At 37.6% G+C, this 21,139-nt stretch overlaps 1 protein-coding gene and 1 long non-coding RNA gene across 18 annotated transcripts in view; one reads left to right on the forward strand and one right to left on the reverse strand.

The window, feature by feature from the left end:
* The window catches only part of SOX6 (SRY-box transcription factor 6), a 626,712-nt gene that overhangs the window by 518,229 nt on the left and 87,344 nt on the right, over window positions 1-21,139 (forward strand). For 14 of the 17 annotated variants that reach the window (XM_040495726.1, XM_040495729.1, XM_040495727.1 and 11 more), the window contains one exon: window positions 17,920-18,069. In XM_040495726.1, coding sequence (XP_040351660.1) covers window positions 17,920-18,069 — 150 coding nt within the window. The remainder of the gene's footprint in view (window positions 1-17,919; window positions 18,070-21,139) is intronic. The other 3 variants (XM_040495723.1, XM_040495735.1, XM_040495736.1) reach the window with 1 other exon arrangement.
* LOC121043724 (uncharacterized) lies at window positions 17,150-21,095 on the reverse strand. The gene is made up of 2 exons (XR_005796998.1): window positions 20,233-21,095; window positions 17,150-17,484 (listed from the first exon to the last, which is right to left on the reverse strand). It is a non-coding gene; the product is annotated as an uncharacterized LOC121043724 (long non-coding RNA).

The raw sequence follows: 21,139 nt of genomic DNA on the forward strand, positions 1-21,139 counted from the left end.
TTATAAGAATAGTATGGATATTATTTATATGTATACAGATACACACATACAAACACATATAATACATATTGTATTTTTTATAGTTTAATTGTATGTTATATACTACATTATTATATATTATATAATTATTAATTATATATTTAGGTTTTATAATAAGTGTGCTTTAATATTATCCCCATGGTTTAGAAGAAGAAAGTGAAGTTTCGATGGATCAAGTAACTTGAACCAGATTACTCATCTATTAAACAAAATAGGACCATAATAGATGGTTTAAGTGTGTTTTGACCGGGATTCTTTGCTTTAAACTCTGCTGACCGATATGTAGGAAGCACAGTCATTTAGATGCTTTCTTGCATAACTTATTCCCCTCTTACAATATTCAAGTGAATTAAATGTAGTTTAATTAAATTACAAAAGGGGAAAGTTTCAAAGTGAACATGACATTCTCAGAATCCCAGAGAGTTCATGTAGTTTCCAGATTTCCAGTTAGGTGGCCAGAAGAAACTTCAAGCCTAACAGAATTTAACAAGGATAAGAAGACCTATCATGAAATCTGAGTTATCTTATTTTGTAGTTTTCTTTTGAGGAAAATGCTTAGAATGTTCTTCCTGAATGCCATAGCTCTATTCTTCTGAGAGTTTCTGGAGCTGTCTTATAATTTCAAAGTTTTGATGAGTCTCCAGGAGTAGCTGGGGAGTGTGTCCTTGCCCATCCCTAGCCTGTGCTGCCCTCTGAGCATGTTCAGCAGGTTGCATGCCAGCAGAGGAAGCAGATGTTTGACCATACTGGAATGGAGCGCCTGCTGCATCAGGAGCTGGGGATTCCTCTTGACATCTGGCCATGGCTGGGTCGGGATGCCTGCCTCAGGCCAGGAGGCTGCTGGGGCTGTGGGGCAGAGAGCACAGAGTCTTTGCTGCTCTTTAAGCGATTAGTGCACTGAAGCAGCAATAATGTTGAATTATCGCTTGGCTGCTTTCTTCTCAGCAATCTTGGGACAATAGGAGAGTCAGGAAGGAGCCTTTACAGTAAAGTCATGTTCAGAGAGACAAGACTAATTACAGATTATTAAAGAGCTTTATTTTAAGTGATTTAGTTTACAAATAGCTCTGGACAGTGTATGGAACTGTAAACCCAATAGCTTAAAAAGACTTCTAATTGAAAATAGCTGGTATAGAACCATTATTTCAGCAATTTTCCAGTTTTAGAGTCTGGTCAAGTTGTGCTACAGAAGATACAGCATCTGCTAAAAAGAGAAAATACACTAATACTTGCAGCTATTGGGGGAAATTTTTCTAACTTGAGGGGAAGGAAGACTTTTAGGTACTGAAATACGTGCTGGCTTTTACAGTTTTACTTTATCACATTGAAAACTGGTCTCCATTTGCTACCCAGAGCCGAAACCATCTGTTACACCAATTTCCTTTATGATATGTGTTATTTAAACACAATGGGTATAGAAACAGGTAGTTTAAAATATACTTTGTGATGAACAGTTGACATATTATGTAGCTTTTCCTCTTATAGTTTTTCATTAGTGAGACCTCTGTGCTCAAGGAAGCCTTCTTATAAACAGATTATGGCCATTTGTGTTCACGGTAGTATATTGGAGAAGAACACAGCATTGCTCTCACTTAACCTCTCGTATTCTAAGGGGGTTATATTTAATTAACACTGGTGAGAGGCTGACCTGAGAGGCTGTGGAAAGTGATTGAACTGCATTTTCCAAGCTCTGCTCTCATCAGCTGGGAGAGAAATTAAAAAAAAAAAATTAGAAGGTACTATTTTCTGAAATTCCCTCTAACTAAGCTGTATTTCAACGGGCCATTTAATGCTCAAATGGACAAAGGTATTACTTCAGTCATTGAATTGTATCGAACTCCTTCTCAGAGGCCCAGTTGAAAAACTCTGAAGGAAAACTGGTTTAGCATTGCATTCTCAGTGGAGTATCACTTGGTCTGCTTAAAAAGAAAAAAAGCAAATAAATTTAAAAAAAAAAAAAGGCAGGAGAAATACTCACTGTCAGTAAATAGATTGAAGCATGTGCTCCAAGTAGTCCTCACTATACTGGGATTGCCATCCAGAGTTTAGGAGTTCCTTAGCCCCCTTACAAAAAAACACCCCTCTCTGCAGTGTGGCTGTTTACCTGCTCAGAACATTTTCTTCACCTCCAAGCAAGTGTTTGCTCCAGGGCCCAAGGGGCAGTCTCTGAATAATGCACAGTTAAATCATTGGCTTAGATGTAACACAACCAAGAGAGAGCGAGAAGCTTTGTTGAGATAGTGGAGGCCTGGATATGACTAATTTGGGTGGAAGACCTTCTCTTCCCTGTCCATTTATCAGTCATGTTGGTAAAGAGGCATTTCTTAATCATTTTAATAAAGAGACATTTCTTAGTCGCAGAGCAAAATAGTCATACATAATTAATCTATATCCAGCCATACCATTCCTGACTTTAGATCTACCTCTGCCACATCTCCTGGTTATAAAACACTATTACCAAACACAAATATACTTTACTATGAAACAGGAAGATGACTGTATCATTAGGTGATGATTCGCCACCATGTATTGGAACAACCTTTCAGCAGCTAGATGCTCTTTGACATGTTTTCTGTCAGAAAGCAGTGCTTCTTGGTTCCTCAAGACCCCTTCAGTTAACAGAGCTCTGTGACCAGAAAAAAAAAAAAGAGCTATGAGACCTTGAGATAACTTCCCCTGCACCTCAGTCTCCTCATCAGTGAAATGGAGATAATGATACCTCCCATATTATAAGGATTAAATGAAGTAACATAATCCAGCCACCTAGCACAATATCTACTAGACAGTAAGTACTCAATAAACATCATTTGTCTCCATACCCTTATACTTATATCTCTCATCCATTCATTCATTCATAAAAAAAATATTTTAAAAAGCATATCCTCCATGCTTTAGGTACTGTCTTAGGCAAGCAAGCTAAGCAAGTTATTGACCTCTTATGGTAATAGCGTAGAGAGGAAATCAGCTAAATGAGCAACACTTGAAAGTGATAAAGAAAAGATAACCTGTGGCTAATCATGTGGTATATATGTATAGAAATATATTCACTTATTGGTTGACCAAGCTGGTTGTGTACAGGCTTTTTGAAATCTTTCTGTCCTAATACCTATGCTTAATGACTGCTCCTGAGTTCAAAAAGCATAAGGCCCCATGCAGTGCTCTTTAGAAAGAAGTGGTGGCCAGGCAGCAAAAAAGATACTTTAGACTGGACTTGCCACTAACCAAGAAAAAATGGCACCATATTGAAAGAAAAGCCTTCACACATAGACAATGAGACCGTAAGATTGCATAGATTTCCAGAGCCAGAAAGACCCCCAGAGGCCTTGAGGGTCAAATCCTTACTCTACCACCAGTTCCATGAGCATGGCCAAATTAATCTTTCTATGCCCAGATTCCATTAGATGGGATTAGGAGTAATACATACCCCAAAGGGCAGTTGTAAAGAATAAAAAAGAAAATCCGTATCCAAAGTTCTTTATACACTGTCAAGTATTATGTGAATCTTTTGGTTTTATATTTGAAGAGACTCAGGTCCAGAAAGATGGATTAACTTGACCAAAGCCACATACTTTGGTAGTGGCCTGGGTTAGGATATGCGGAATTGTGAAGCGACAGTGTGAAGAACTAAATTTGATTGCTTCTTTTAAACAAATTCATAAGAAACAAATTGATCAAAATTGAAGCGTGGCCAAGAGGACAATATAGCCCAATATAACTTCCACCTATTCTAGGTGCAAGTGGGTGGGGTGAGTTTTTGTAGAGATATATTTTTTGCAATTGAATGTACCAACCTAATGAAGATTATCCTTTAAAAAAATATTAAGGTATATTAAAGTATAAGACCCTGTAACAGTGATGGTAGCAGTGACAAGGCCAGAATATAAACTTGTATTAACATGAAAAAATTAAATAATTAATCTGCTCCTACATTAATTCCCCATATGTTGATGAAGTGCCTATTTGTGTAGTAAGTATGATTTGCTACTTGCAAGATACTAAGATCAAGCCTTGATCCGTGCCGTCAGAAGGCCCACAATCTAGTAGACAATGTGATAATTGTTAACATAGATGTATATCCAGAATGAAAACACTATGGGAGGAAGAAGTGTTAAGCTCTGCCTGGGGAGATATTGGCAATCTTCATGGATGGGATGGTGTTAAAATTGAATCTTGAAAAGAGAGTGGAAGTTCACTAGGTTTATGGGGCAAGGACACAGAGCAGCAGAGATAACAGAGAAGAGAAAGAGCACCCCAGACAAAGAGCAAGGATGCCTGTAGGTATAGAAGCAATAGACAGCGTGGCACCTTCAGGAAACGACAGCCTGGCACAGGCCAGGTGTACAAGAGCAATAGTTGGTAAGATTGGAAAGGTAAGCAAGGGGTCAGATCACAAAGTGCCTTTTACGCCACACTTGGGAATTTGCAATGCATGTGGCAGACATGATTTTATTCACACCGTAAATGGTAAAGTGGTATAAGGTATAGCGTACAACTTTATGATGTGATACTCCTCTATTAATTTGATCTCTAGTTTACATTTCCCATTACACTAGATTTAATAGGGAACTATATTTGCTAAGATTCATAGTCCCTTTAGTACAATGGTACCCTGTGGCATGTGAAACTGTGCAAATAGTGTAATGATACATGCAGAATAAACAAAACTGTTTAAGATTGAAGCAAAGCCAAGGTGCAACCATTTCCTGGGGATTTGGGGAAATCTTGTAATCTGAAGTTTGTACTAAACCCAATCATATTTATCACATTGCTTCTCAGTGAATGGACCTTGATACTGTATTTCAACCAAATGATGAAGCAAGGAGCAAAAATCTATAAAGAAAAGCTATGGTTCTTCTAATTGTGCAATTATGCCCCTTTCTGGAATAATAAAATGTTCCTTGGCGGAGGTCAGGATCTCTGCCACTGACTTATTTAACAGATCCTCTTAACATCTGTCCTGCAGACTGTGCACTTTATTAGCAGACAAGAGACCCAACAGACTTTGCCTGCTGTGTCCCTTTTTCACATTCACACAGCTGTGGATTAACTCAGACTTTCCAGAAGAGGACCAACCAGAAGGGAAAGTAACGCTATTGGCTGATTCTAAAAAGATGGGAAAAAAAGAGCAGAAACAAATGTTGCCCTAGTACAATTCAGTGTTTTTTAGGGTGACAATTACCAGTCTGTTTTAAAAAGGAATAAAAGCTATTTCACTAAAAAAGGAAAGTCTATTCATATCTGTGTGGGAACCTAATCAGGCTCTTGTTTCCAATGACGATGCCTCCACAGTCGCACCAGGTCTGCGACAAGAATGCTCCTTTTGTATGCCGATAATGTGGAAACGATAAAATTTCCTTTAAGAGACATATGTGTTTACATCATGAGATGTGTTATTTGACAAAATGCTTTGTTCTCCTCATATTTTCCATGCAGAGTTTCATGCTGGGTTGTTTGGCTGGAAATCTTTGATTAACTAGAATTAGTTGCTGAAATAAAATAGACACTTTTGTTTTATGAGTCCTCTTGCTGAGCTGTAAATTATAGTAAAATATATAAGGAGTGACAGAAAGAAGTGCTGATCTGAACCTCTGACCCACAACAGGCACAAAAACATAAGATTATTCCTTCAAAGAGCTGCATAGAGACATAAATATTTCACGGTCCACTCGGAATCCTGCCCTCTTAACAAACTAAAGCTGCGATTTTACATCATGTAATGAGAGTTTTCCAGAGGTGTCATGGTAGGCTTACGCAGACTATTGAGATTCTAAAAAATCCTCCTATGTTCGGACCCTTAATGCTTAAAATTTTTCTCTGGCCAGCAACAGACCATAAAAAAAGAACAAAACAAAGTTGCTGTTCCCTAAACAAATAGCCAAGTGTGGTTTTCCTTTTACTAGAAGAGCGGCGTATTTTATAACTCTTAAGGCTTCTCAGAGCCAGGTTGGCCTTTTATTTTTTTATTTTTTAACGTTTATTTTTTTTGGAGACAGAGAGAGACAGCGCATGAACGGGGGTGGGTCAGAGAGAGAGGGAGACACAGAATCTGAAACAGGCTCCAGGCTCTGAGCAGTCAGCACAGAGCCCGACGCGGGGCTCGAACTCACGGGCCGCGAGATCATGACCTGAGCTGAAGTCGGACGCTTAACCGACTGAGCCACCCAGGCGCCCCCAGGTTGGCCTTTTAGTGTGAACATCACAGTTCTGTGAAGCAGTCTTGGGGTACCAGCCTGAAGGAATGGGCTGTGAAGGGGGACCATTAATAAAAGCAGAACAGAAACTGTTAGCCTAAACACTGTGTGTGTTCTAGAGCTTGGCTTAGGATTATTGTTATTTATTTATTTATTTATTTATTTATTTATTTATTTATTTATTTTTGGTTAAATAACTTTATAGGATCACTTATAAGTTTTAGTTAACATAGGATCTCTTGCCAGAGCTTTGATGTAAGCAAAGCCTGCCTCACTGTTCTCAGTCAAAACTAACTGTGATGGGTGTGTTAACTCACCTTACAGTGGTTATCATTGCATAATATATGCATAGGTCATTTGTCACGTTGTTCACCTAAACCTTACAGAATCTGGGGGCACCTGGGTGGCTCAGTTGGTCAATACTCTGTCTTCGGCTCAGTTCATGATCTCACGGCTCATGGGTTTGAGCCCCGTGTCGGGCTCTGTGCTGACAGCTCAGAGCCTGGAGCCCACTTCTGATTCCGTGTCCCTGTCTCTCTCTGCCCCTCTCCCACTCACGCTCTGTCTGTCTGTCTCTCTCTCTCTTAAAAAAAATAAACATTAAAATAAACCTTATGCAATCTTATTTGCCAATATCTCAATGAAACTGGGGGGAAAAACCCTAATTGTTCCCAGTGATGATGTTTCAGTGGTAGTTTGTAAATGCTTCCATGTTGCCTTTTATCATATTGTGTCTCTCTCCCTTTCTCCCTTCTGTCCTTGCTGTGAGCTCCTGAGAGGCTGCATATCTTCTTCATCTTTGTATCCCTAATATTTTTTGCTAAATTGAATAAAAATGCCAGATGTTTTTTTTTTTTCAGAGTAAGATGGTTAGAGTGACATCTCTTAAAGAGAATATACTGATAAGAATAAGAACCTACAAGTATCAAGTCTTTATAGTGTGCCCTTCTTATGAGTATGTTATGTGCATTAACTCATTTACTCCATACAACAGTCTTTTGGAGTAAGTACTATTATTTTTCCCATTTTAAAGATGTGGAAATTTAAGATCCAGAGAGATTAAATAACTCTCCTTAGATTAGTTCTGACAAAAGAGTGTGCACTCTTAATCACTATGCTGTCCTGCTTCTCACAGCAACATATAAACCTTATTTTTCTAAGTGTCTTCTTTAGTCCTTTATATTAACCATTCCTTGCTTTATCTGCTATAAGGAATTTTAAAGGTGGATTATTGATATATGTATCAGTATCGTATCTAGTGACAATAAAGTGTGTTATGTAGTTATTACACAGTCTTTGAATGATTTTTACCATGGCTGCTATGGATAAGGTATCATTCCTTTCTGCTAATTAGGGAGTAAGCCATGGGTATTACTGTAGGATACAGATGGCATATTTACATACTGCAAAATATGCTGAAGTTCTCCAATTGGCAATATTAATAATTCGCAGTTCAAAAAATGACAGTTAGTGGAGGTGGCTCGGAAACAGGGTAAAACATTTATTTGAATTTAAAAAATATAGAAGAAAATAAAAAGGGAAAATAAGAAGAGGATGTTTTGTATTATTTCTTGTCGAGTTTACTTGATCACTTCAAAGTGAATTCAAAATGCATCCTTATCTCCCTCAACATTTATTACAAATGTTCATTTTAGGTTAATATTATTAATGAATATTATGTTATTAATATGAAATTTCTGTGTAATAAATCTGTGCATTTCATCATAGGTATGAATTTTGTTCACTCGCATGATTCTTATGCTCAGTCTTCCATAGTCTCCTGAGAAATTAAAGACCAAGTTCAGTTTATAAAAACACTAAAAACATTTTCATATAACAGACATGTTTATTTCCAACCAGCCACATTTGTTCTGTCCATCAATTAAAGTGAAGAAAAATGACATTTAGAAAATACTGTACTTTTCTTTCATGCAATTTTATTTTCCCAAATATATATTTTTAACAATTTGAACAAAAACTTATTTTTTTCATTGCATACTTACTCATATTTATCTTCATTCTGTTGTTTTGGGGGCCTCATTACGGGTGGAAATCGAAGGGTGTAAAAGCTGAGCAGTTGTGGAATATTTTTCAAGCAACAGCATCTGGTTTCTTGGCAGTCATCATGGGCCAAGGCAAGGCAGTCCTGGCATATCTCCAGATTTTTCTGTGGGTATTGCTGAGGGATTTCCAGGTCTGCCATGTTGTTGTGATGTTGTTTCCTAGAAACCCGGAAACTCAGAATGGAGTCCGGAGTCAGTCTGGTAGTAGTTAAGGTCTACATGATCTGGCCTCCTTGATACCTTTTTGACATCTGACCCATCACCCTTTTCCAAGCTCACTTTGCTCCAGCCACACTGGCATCCTTGCTGTTCTTCACACATGCCAAACAAGAGCATCTCTGTGCCTCAGGACATTCACCTCTCCTTTGCCTCTGCCCTGGATGCTTTTCCTGGGTTATCACACGCCTTACTCCCTCACTTCTTTCAGGTCTCTACTCAAATGACCCTTCTTTTAGTTTTCCTGACCTACTCTATATTAAACTCCCCCTCCCTTACATTCATATACCTGGTCACTGTATATTCCATGGCACATATTAGCATCAAAGTTACACATCTGCGTGCTAATTCATCATCTTCCCCCCGCCCCCCTTACCCGAAGTCACTGCTCACTCCTGTTTTCCCAAATAGTACCTGGCCATTAGTAGCCAGCCAATAAATACTTTTTGCATGAATCCAAACCAAAATTCGCCTTTTGGTTACAAAGAAACAATGCTTTTGAATATTAGGGACCTAACATCTACTCATTTACTGAAAGTACTTTATTCAATTCAGCCTGTACTCAAATATATACACCCCCTGAAACTTCCCTGTGACTTTGAGGCTATGGGAAATAACACTTCGGTTTCAAATCCAATTTCTGGACTCCTCGATGAGTTTTTATTTCCTATTGGTAGAGTCAAGATGCACTTGTTTAAGGTTTCCCTGATGAGCCACGGTTTTGTGACTAGAGAGTTAAAGGAGCGTTACGAATGCAGGCTGTACCACTTGGAGCACATTCAGAGAACTGGGTCTCTTCAGCATTGCCTGCCCAGCTCTTGGAAACAGAAGGAAAACAGTCAGGTTCGTTCCCATAATGTCGATTTACAACTGCCCTCATTATCACCTCTTCGAATATCTTGCTTCAAAAACCAAAGTACTAATTGTTTCAATGACCGAACTTTATTTCTGCAAATAAAACATTATGTATTTACATATTTTATTTGGCACCCTGAAAGATACTTGGAAAGGCAAGGAGAGATTGAATTTTCTTCTTAAAATTATTGGGGGTTGCTTTGTTTATGCTTAGTTATTTCCACTATGCAACTGTGTTCTATAAAGAAAAGCTCTTCTGAATGCATTCCAATATAATTGGTGTCATCCAAGAATGAATTCTGTGTTTTTGTGTTTTTTTGGTCTTGTTTTGTTTTGTTGTGTTTTGTTTTTGTAGCAGATGACTGACTGGGTGCTCAACCTGATGGATTCAGAATTTTTTTTGAAAAACGTCTCCTCATGTAAGGCTAGGACCATTGACCTGAGCCTCTCCCCTTTTCTTTTTTCTTTTCTTTTACAGCTTCTCCTCTCTTCCACTTCCAGCATATTCTTCCCATTCCTCCCACCCCAGTAGCACAATGAGTTATGTCAGAGGAGCTACTCAGTGCTTGGGAAAATAGGCAAGAGGATCTTCAGCCAGGAAAACTCTTTTTTCAATTCATTTTTCTTTACTTGACATTCTTGTGCCGGCTGCAGGGGATAATGAAATGAATTAAACAGGTCCTGGCTTTCCGATGCCTTACAGTCAATGCTTGTTCTATTTTTTCTTTGGTTGTTGTGGAAAGGCAAATAGCTGAAGTCTCAAAGGGGATGAAATAGGTCCACTCTCACCTGAGACAGCTTTTTGGCTCTTTATGTATATTTGCATAAACTTTACTTTAAAAAATCTGAAAACACCTCAACATGATGATAATTACCTAAGCTAATTACTGTCGTTGCATTTTAAAATCTGCACATTTAAAAACAAATATTAAAATAAAATTCTACCACATAAATTATTTTTTGGGTGCCCAATGATTGTTTTTCAAATATATATAGGATACATTTCTCTTTCAATTCTGGGGGAATGGTGGGAAAACAACCCTTTTATGAAGTCCAGATCAGAAGCTCTGACAAAATGTACATATTCTATTTGCACTCAGTTCCCTAAGAGAACAGAAACCAGAAGAAAAGAGTCTGTGTGAACACTGGATGGGAGAAATAGTAAATTTGGGTTCTAGATTTCCTTCTATCTATTGCTTGTCGGTTGGTATTCTTATGCAATCACCTTCCTTCTCTAGGCTTGAGTTTTCCTCATCTGTAAAGCAAAGGGATTGGATTAAATGATGTTTACAATTCTTCCTTCTGCTAACATTGTGTTATCTGGTGTTTCTTTATAAGAAAATCAATGCATGACTTGATGAACCCACATGTTATAAGTTCAAGAAGATGGAAACAAAGAAAGAGACTTCCATCTCTGGGGATCCTTTTGGAGAGACTGTGAGCAAAGGTATAATAAGAAAAAGGTGTGGGCAGAAATGATAACAATTCCAAAAAGATAGAGCCAAGAAGAGAAATAAAGGAGCTTTAGTGATCATTGTTAACACAGCATATATTAAATATCAGGCATGATGTTAGGTGCTGAGGACACGTTAAAGAAGACTCAGTCCTTCCCTTCAGGAGCCTGGAATTTGCTGGGAGATAGAGACATTGAAAAAAAAAAAAAAAACATTTCCGTAAAGTACACAGGAATAGATGATGAGATATGGGGGGAGCACAAGGGAGACAGGGTTCAGATAAGGCCTTAAGGAGAAAGTGACTTTTAACCAAGACTCAAAGCATGAGTAGAAGTATGACAAAGAGGGGCTAACAGAAAAGGAAAGAATATGGCAGGAGAAGTGAGAAGGTTGAGTTGGAAATTAACCCAATACGTGAGGAGTGGGTGTGGTAGCTCTTCCCTTATTCCTTCTCATCTCCTATCCCTACAGCCAATTTTCTTTGGTGTCAAGTATTAGGGGTATAGCTAAACAAGTGCCTTCTATGCTGAAAAACAAGGACTTCAGTTCTTTCCTTCCATAAAACCACAGCTATATTTCCTGGATCGTTTTGTTGACATTGGAGGTTTATGAGAAGTAAAAGTATTTGTGATCTCTTTCAAATTATTTTTAAGCTTTCTCCGTTCCCCCCGCCCTCAGTCTGTAATGACTTGTTACTGACATATTTTCTTCCCTGTGCTGAACAAGCACTAAATCATGCTGCTTAATTACCCCTGTCTCCGTTCTACCTTCTCGCAGCCTCACAGCTGAACTTGTCCAGCTTTATAGCATGCCTTGCTCGGTAGGCTGGGGAATGGTCATCAGCATTGTTTTGAGAAGGTAACAAAACCCAGGATGTCCCTGGAGAACTGAGCCAGGCTTGGGGCCTAGTGTTAGGCAGCATCATTCAAGTAAATGACATTTCCTTAAAGATGCTCCCCTACCAACCCTGCTTGTCTCACGACTCCATCATCTTCTATTGCCCTCTCCAACCCCCGAGTAGTGTGTTGTATACAAGAACAGAATCTGAGTTATCCAGGGCCAGGGATCTGGGGTTCCCAGATATTATGTGGAACCACAGCAGGTGGGGTAAATATAAGGGTAGAGGTTGAAATTTCAGTAGTCCCTATTGAATCTGTTTTTATAGAGGAGCATTTTCCCTTCTCTTCCTTTCTTCGTTATCCACCAATAGGCTAGTTATATTTGAGGGGAAATTTTTTTTTTTCTTTCTCTCTGGGCCAGATTCCGACAGGCCACTTTAAAATGCCCTTTCTAATTGAAATGACAAAACACAGGAGAATTTACTCCAAAGAGAATCTGGTGTGTGAAGTTGTGCCTGCTTTTTTACTGTTGGTTTCCATATACTGGAGCATACTGGTGCCAATTTAAAGCCCCTGTCAATTTCCATTTGTATCAAGTTCCCCTATTTCTACCTATATTCTGCATAGTTCTTTTTACTTTATCAGTCTCTTCAATATGTGTCACTAGGGTATTTCAAGTGTCTTCTATTATGGCTCAAAGATCAGTTGGAGAAGGGAGCTGTTTAGATAAAAATTGCGCCCCTTGCTCCTTCAAGGTGGCTGGCTGGTGGTACCATTAACCCTTTCTGTATGTGAGGGCTGTGAAGTGCCATTTTAGAAAAAGTCACTGCAAGCCATCTGGAAATATAGTTTGCTATTTGAGAACTCAGAACAGCAGCAACATCAGAATCTCTCTTCTCCTTGGACAATGATTCTTGTCTGGTGGCTAGGAACAGGAAATGGGTTTCATTATAATTCACTGTAGAGCTTATGTAAAGCACATGGACTTTAAAGTAAGACTGACTCTATAAAATAGATAATAATTCCCATTTTCTATAATTATTTAGAAAACTAAATAAAATAATAAATGTTAAATACCTAACACAGAACCTGACTGAGTTAGCGTACAATATATGCTTTTGAATTCACACATGAATGAATGAGGGTGATGACTGAATGGCAGGATGAGTGGTTATGTGGTTATGTGAAAATCATGCGATTATGAGAATATAAGCCTTGCACCTTTTTTTCGATGGGGTTCTCCATTGGAGAGCTTACATGATTTTATCCCAGAAAGCAGGTATATACATGATACATATGTATACATATATACACACATTTATGTATGTATAATGTATATACCTATATATGTATATTTCATATTATGTTAAGTATTAGATACACTGACACCACTCATAATTTGACATGAATTTGGCTGTACGGGGCAAAACGTGCCTCTCTTTCCAAGTACAATAGTGTTATAAGATGACTCTGACAAAATACATTTTTTAGGTCCTGGCCATAGACTGGTGTATCTACTTGAAGACACTCAAGAATTTCAGGGGCGCCTGAGTGGCTCAGTCAGTTAAGCGTCCAACGGGCTCTGTGCTGACAGCTCAAAGCCTGGAGCCTGCCTCAGATTCTGTGTCTCCCTCGCTCTTTCTGCCCCTACCCCATTCACAGTCTGTCTGTCTGTCTCTCTGTCTGTCTGTCTGTCTGTCTCTCTCAAAAATAAGCAAACACACACACACACACACACACACACACACACACACACACACACAAAAGAATTTCACCATAAGGCTGAGTTTGGTAGGACCTACTGTTTTGTGTTGAATGTAAGTAGCCCTAGTTATTAAAGTGTCACTAGGATACAAATGCAAGATAGGTTTTTTTTTGAAGGCTAGTCTCAGGACACAGAAGTCTAGAAATAGTATTAGAGGTATGGATTTATGACATCTTCGTAGGACTTCCTTAATCCAATGTATTTAAAAGATTCATCAATAAGTTGGTGGTAAAGCATAGAAAAGATTCTTTGTGTCTTGGCTTTAATTCATTGCTTTTTCTAGATACTTCTTGTTGGGGGAATAAAGTCTAAAATGATTCATGTGGTCTTTAAGACTCTACCCCTCTCTAGCCTCTTGTCATGCCACTGTACCCACACTTAACTGTCCTTTCATGTTGGCCCTTTTTTAGTATCTTGAAAATGTTACTTTCTTTTCTACCCCAGGGCCATAATAATCAATGTTTCTTTTTTCTGGAATGTTCTTTATAACCTTTCCTCCTGGTTAATTCTTACTTAAAGTGTTATTTCCTTGGAGAAGCGATTTTGATTCTCCAGACTATGTTAAATGCCTTTGTTAGATGGTCTTTTGACATTCTGTATTTTTCTTTCTCAGCACTTAACCTGAACATAATTCACAGTTACTGTCTAAGCATTTATTTAATATCAGGTTTTCTTTCTAGCTCCATTAAGGCAGTAACTGTTTTCAAGTTGCTTGCTGTTGTACCTCCAGTGTTTAGCATAGTGTTTAGTTAATAGTAAGCATTTGATAAAGATTTGTTGTTGAACAAATTCATCAATGCTGGAAATGTACTCGTGATGTGCAGAGGTTGGTTCATCATATAGCCATTTCTACTTTAAATGGTAATGTTGGAATGAGAGCCAAAGTGTTCTTCTATTATCTAGTTATATCATCTTGAGCATGGTACTTCTCTTCTCTAGTCCTCCTCTCATCAGAAGAATGAGGAGGTAAGACTAAATGATCTGTGAAGGCCCTTTCAGTTCTAGATGTGAAGTATGTCAGTTTTCAGCTTACCAAAATCTTAATAATGACTACTTTATTAAAACTGAACTAATACTAAAGGTGGAATATTTCTGCCATAAAATAGTGAAAGCATTTCTTAAAGTGCTCCAATAAAATCTGAGTGATTTTATAATTTTGAAAAATATTTAGCTAGGCTCATTTTTACATATATGCACTGCATGACTTTTATATATCTTGGATAAAGAAACAACTCAATATCCCAAACAATCACCGAACATTTTTCAAAGTTGAAATGGAAAAAAAGTCTATATTTACAGAAATAGTCTTCACCAAAGTTTAAATGTTTATGGGACTCTGGCTAAGTCTGTTATAAGCTTTACTACCTTGTTGGTTTTTTAAACCTCAACTGTGTTTGGAAATGAATATTCATTATTATCATCATTGTGTCTGTGAACTATGATCTCAGAATCCTATGTGGAGTGACATTTTTGTAAACTCTTGCGTAATCGTTAATCAGAACTTAACCCTTTTCTTTCCCAAACCATTAGTCTGCAAAGGACTTTTCTAACTAAAGCTATTTACTTGGATAACTAATATTTTATGTTCTTTCAAAAAGGATGTGGTATCATTTAGAGAAACTTTAAATTTATAAGTAAACTAAGAAGAAAAATCAATACCACCCCTCAGTTGCTGCTCAAGCAGTAGAATTTGTGTTAGAAAAGTTTAAGACAGGTGACTAAAGCCAGCAGTTATTAAAAAAGCTTTCTAGTCAACGTTTTAACAAATGACTTCAAAAGAATCATTTCTTTTGAAACAATGTAATTTAATTTGGGCTGGGCTTATTTTCTTTTATTTATTTATTTATTTATTTGATTTATGAATTTATTTATTTAATTTATTTTTGAAATGCAACACCATAACATTATTCATTATGTATGATAAATATAATCATGTACTACTTCTTTTGCCTCATTTTTAGAAAATATCTCTCCTTCTTAACATCCAGTGATTTTATATAGTATGTTAATTCAAAAATATTGATTGGTTATCTCTTATTTGCAAGGTACTATTCTCTCTGCTTGCCCTCAGAAATAATTAGGTTGATCATGACTTCGATAAGCTTACAGTCTATCAAGCATGATAAGACATATATATACACAACTAAGCACAGGTTTAAAAACAGTGGTAAGTGCCGCAAAAAAAGGTGCACGTCAGGTGTTAAGGATCTATATCTTACATCTTCTCCAAAACTATATGCCTATTCCAAGACTTTGAAACCTCCACAGCTCCTAAAACAGAGCCTTGCATATAGAACATATTCAATTAGTGTTAGCTTAGAAGATGAGCTATCTTTGAAATCATTTGGCAAGCCTATACCTATTCAATGAACGACATTCTTTTTACCCAGGTCAGATCTGCAATCTTCAGTCTGAAAAGCATGGTACTTATATCTAAAATTACACATTTTGTCAGACAGACTGTGAACATTTTTATTTTCGTGAGTGCCTTCTATCTTTACATCATGTTCTATTTTCTGGTTTTTTTTTTTTTTTATTTCGAAGCTTATTCTACTAAATCTCTTCTGATCTCCTACTGACCAGTTTACTCAGCTCTATAAATTTTGTGGTGTGTGGAGATGCCCCTTCTTGCTTCTACTGTATCAGTGATGGCAGCTCACAAGGAACTCTGAGGAACCCCAAGTCTGAGGAATCTCAGTGTTTCTGGGGTCATTCCTCTCATAGGTACAAACCAGTAGAGAGAGATATAAAATAAATGATCATCAAAGCTTTAGAGGAAGCAATTAACATTATTTCTAAAAAGCGACTATCTTGTTCAAGCTGAAGGATTTCTGAATTTAGTCAGCTTTTAAAAAAATAGATTTGTTCCCAGGGATTTTTTTTTCCTGTTTTTTTTTTTTTTTTCACTAGTTGAAGTTCCCTGGAGGACTCAAGATCGTCTGATCTTGTGAATTATTGAGGTAAAATGAAGGCATAAATGATGCTTAAGGACTCCTGCCTCTCAAAGATTTCATGACTCTTTAATATTCAGTCGTAGGGCACGTTAGTCATGATACCAGATACCATGTAGCCAACACTATCTCAGCTCTCAACCATCTTCACTCCATTCAATACCAAACTTTTCTTCAGTGGCTTTATCCAAGAAGCAAATTTTCAGAAGCTTCACTTGCCCCTCTTTTGAAGACACTTGGCTGAATTTCAAAGGAAAAGGATACCACAGAGTAAAAAGGAAATAGAAGAGGCAGCCTTTTCTCCCCCTAACTTCTAGCAGTTTGACTTACTCTTACTTGTGAATTTTTCTTGCCACTGAGTCATTGCACATACAGAATTATGAAACTTTAATTTCTTTAGAGGCTTGTTATATTAGAAAAATTGTTCCAAAGAAAGCAACAATCATGACATAAGCACATCTGGCTCTTGCAAATTATTCTTTATTAAGCTTTCATTTAATTACATGTGCTGAAAGGTCTGTTTTTGATTACTGTAATTTTTTTTATTTGTCCATCTGAATGATAGTAATGCTGGAAATTACATACAAACCACCTGTTTTTTTTCCCCCTTACTAATATGACAAAGTTTGAGCTATTTTCTCTGTGGTTGATGAACTAGGAAGCTTATTTATTATGATACACATAGGACTGTCAAGGTAATGGCTTAATCTTGATTATAAGAAGAAAAGAAAATATTTGAATGGAGTTCCCAAGCATTAAATAGTGTGAAGACTGAGGCATCTGAATTCTGGCTAACCATAGAAGATCAACACATTCATTTATTATCAATTTCAACCAAAAGCTAATAAAACAACAGTCAAGGATTTAACATCCTGTGCTAGGAAAGAGAAGTTTCATTTCATTTCATTTCATTTCATTTTTTTGGTCACAAATCTGGCTATATTCTCTTGAGGATTATTTTATATGCTGCCTAGAAATAAGACCCCAAGAAAACAATGCCTGCTGTTGGGCCTGGGGATCTTGAAGGCAGCATTCTTATCATCCGGAAGGATCAGCATCCCCAGAGAAGCTTGGTCAGTATTAAATAAGAACAGTGTTCTTCCAGGAATCCCTAGGAAAGTTCAGATTAGTTTCTTAGTTCATGAATATTAAAATTGCATGAATGGACATATTGACATTTAAAGAACTTTTTATAAAGATTTTAGGCGCTAGAAAGAACCGTAGAGACCATTTAGTCAAATTCCTTTTTGTACTGAAGAAATTGAGTTCTAGAGCAACCAAATCCTTTGTTCACGTTCATCAAGTTACTGCTACAAGCACCAGGAACAAGACAATGGCTCCCATACTAGTATTCTTTCTTTATATTATTTGGGCTCTCACATTCCCTTTTTAAAAGATAGTGAGAGAGAAATCACAAGGTTGTCAGGGGAGTAGTTATGTAACAACACGGTAAGTTTTGTTTTTGTTTTTTGTTTTGTTTTGTGTTTTTTGAAACTCAATTTCAGCTGCATCTAAAGAGATAATGTTTGTCTCCCCTGTTTTGCAGCAGCTCTATGCCGCTCAGCTGGCCAGCATGCAGGTGTCACCTGGAGCAAAGATGCCATCAGCTCCACAGCCACCAAACACAGCAGGGGCAGTCTCACCTACCGGGATAAAAAATGAAAAGAGAGGGACCAGCCCTGTAACTCAAGTTAAGGTACTTGCTTTGCAGGATTGTGAAAACAGTTTGGAAAACAGCTTCACAAGAAAAGTAGTGAACCAGGCTGGGCTGGGAATAAGCAGCAGGAAGCATAGCAGCATAAAGGAAACCCAAATGCTTCTCTTTATGGTAAATTTCATGATTGAGCACTGAGAAACAGGTGTTTCCCTTTTGATAACAATAGTGCCATATTGTGAGCGCTTTACCTAAATCTGCAAACTCACTTCTCAAGAGTTTTCCCCATTTGGATTCTGGCTTTTATTTTTTAATGTTCATTGGCATGAATGGCCATGGTTTTATTACCAGTCTTTCTCATAGATTTGTGACACTTTCTCTCTAAGTTCCTGAAACAGGTGGGAGCCAACTTACAGTACCGGAAAAGGAGGTTCTCAAAACTTTAGATTTTAAAAAGGGGGACAGAAAAGAATCTAGTGCTGGGCCTTATATGGTTTGCTGATAAAGGACTGTCCTCTGAAAACATTTATAAAATGGGCTCTGAGGAATGAGTGGTATCATTATCTATTCATGCTTTGATGCCCGGTAGTTGTGAGAGGATATGCAGGCTCTCCCAAGCTATGGCTGGGACATTGATAGATGCCTTTCCTCACTAATTTTCAGTGTCTTAAAATGTGGCACCCAGGAGGTACTTGGCGACAGAGGGAAATGGATGGATGATGCGCTCCAACTTTGTGCTGCAGCTGGTACCTATAGGTGGTACTGGTTGGTTTTTATAATATAGTTCAGGGAGACAATTGTTTTGTATCATTGACTTATCTACTCGGAGGGATACGCCAGAGCAGATGTATTGTTGTAATGTGCCCAAAGTACTACATTTGGAGAAATTTTGCAATTATTAAATTTTCACAGGGAAACATCTAAGGCCAACAAAATAGCATCAAATGCTACAAAGCCACTGAAAATGTGTTATTTTTCCATAATGTTTTTGAGTATCTCAAAATTCCTGCCTGCAATTTTGAGATACTCCACATTTTGAGTATCTCAAAATTCCTGCCCAAAGGAATTAATTTAATGCCACCCATGCTTTAAACTCTCCAAAGACATAGATGAACATTTATGCTTTGTTGTTAGAAATACTGAGATATAACAAGAGCAGCTTACATTTAATAAGATAGCATTACTTACAGAAACAAGCGACCTATTTTGTGTTCCAAGAGTTTCTGTTTGTGAATAAGAGAACGCTACAACTCAAGCCACAGCACTTTGTTTAATTGTAGTTGTTAGAGTATGAACATATCAGACGGTATTGACTTCAAGTATTGAGTATTAGATATTTTAACATGAAAAAGTCACTTTATAAGTGAGTTGGCCAAATGGAACTGCACCAAACCAAGTCTTTACTGGATGAGTAAAATGTTCCCTGGTTAAATTCAAGTTTACATCTGCTTTTACCATTCCAGCTTTGTGGGCCAACTGAGTTTTATTACTCACTTGACCACATGCAAATTCTTAGGGAGTTCTCTATATAATTTGACTTGACTATATTTGTTAATAACAAAGGAAACATTCCTTATACTTATTAGATTGTTTGTTGTATGTGTGGGTAAAAATGTATAGACCAAGACATAAAGCAAATGTTTTAAATTAAAAAAAAAAAAAATAAAAGCTTCTGCCTACTAATGAAGAAGTTCTGAGAATAATCTCATGATTTGCTAATTGAAAGGATTATGGTCACTAAAATGTTTCTGTCTATAATCATTGCTTTCCCTCTGTATATAACATGACCACATGACACGAGGCATAGTTTGCTGAAGGTAACAAAATTAAACATAGATCATCTTATTGTACCTTCTTTCCCTGAGAGTTTTTATCTACAATAAATATCAATATTGGAAATCAGAATGTTTTTGTTCAGATTTCAGTTCTACCACTTTTACCACCTGTCCCTTTGGACAATTTGCTTAACTTCTTTCAGCCTTAGTTTTCTGCTTTAAGAAATGGGAGTTAATATTATTATGAGTCTTAAGTCCTCTCGAACATAGTGAGTGTTTCATTAATGTTAGTATAGCAGTGATCAGTATAGCAGTAATGTTAGTATACCAGCAGATGATGATCTGATGGTAATAAAGATGGCTGTGGTGGTGGTGGTGGCGATTATAATTGAAGCATCTAGTTGTGTACCAAGAGAGCCTAACAAAATACCTGGAGGATTTCCATTTTCAGCCAGAATGGAGCAACAGGGATCGGATTTAGTCTTCCAGCTTAAGTAACTGAAACACAGGACAAGGTATATAAAACAATGATTTTCAGATATTTACGATAGGAATATAGAACAGTGATTCCTGAGAAAAGAGAAACAAATGAGAAAAGTACTACAGTTATTCCAGTTTACTGTCAAAAGGTTGTTTATAGGTAAGAGTGCAAGGAGGGATACCCACACGGAACACGGCAGCTCCCTGAATAGAGACATAGAGTTCAGAGTTTTGGGATGCCAAGGTAGATAAGAATTTGTGAGGTAGAGCACCAGAGAGGAGAGAGCTGCACAGAGGGAGAGAGGACTGAAAATCTGTAGGGGATTCTCCTGTATTTAGTGGAGTATTGATCATCATATGCATATGAAGAAACTCTCTGAGGCCAATGAAAAATACCAGATGTAGCAGGCAAAGCTATAACAAGGTTCACAGAGCACTGAGAATGGGTTTGTATTCCCATTAGCCAGAGTGGAAAGATCTCCTGACGCATGAGGTATCAGGTAGGGTTCCTCAGAAGAGTGTTACCTCAGTAATGGGACCAAATTATCCCTAGATTAATGGCTGCTCTGAACCTGCCTAACAAAGCTTAAATGCAAGCCTAGAAAAGATCAAATTTTTCTGTGTCTCAGAACATGTGTCTCAGAACAAAGTCCAAAATATTTGAAAAATGCCCAAACTCCAACACCCAGAACTGTAAAATTCACAGTGTGTAGCCTCTATTCAATAATTACCAGGCCTTTGAGGCACCTGGGTGACTCAGTTGGTTAAGCATCCGACTTCAGCTTAGGTCATGATCTCACAGTTCACAAGTTCAAGTCCAGCGTGGGGATCTGTGCTGACAGCTTAGAGCCTGGAGC

This window comes from Herpailurus yagouaroundi, unplaced genomic scaffold (genome assembly GCF_014898765.1).
Source record: "Herpailurus yagouaroundi ecotype Mexico unplaced genomic scaffold, PumYag 187, whole genome shotgun sequence".
Lineage (NCBI taxonomy): Eukaryota > Metazoa > Chordata > Mammalia > Carnivora > Felidae > Herpailurus > Herpailurus yagouaroundi.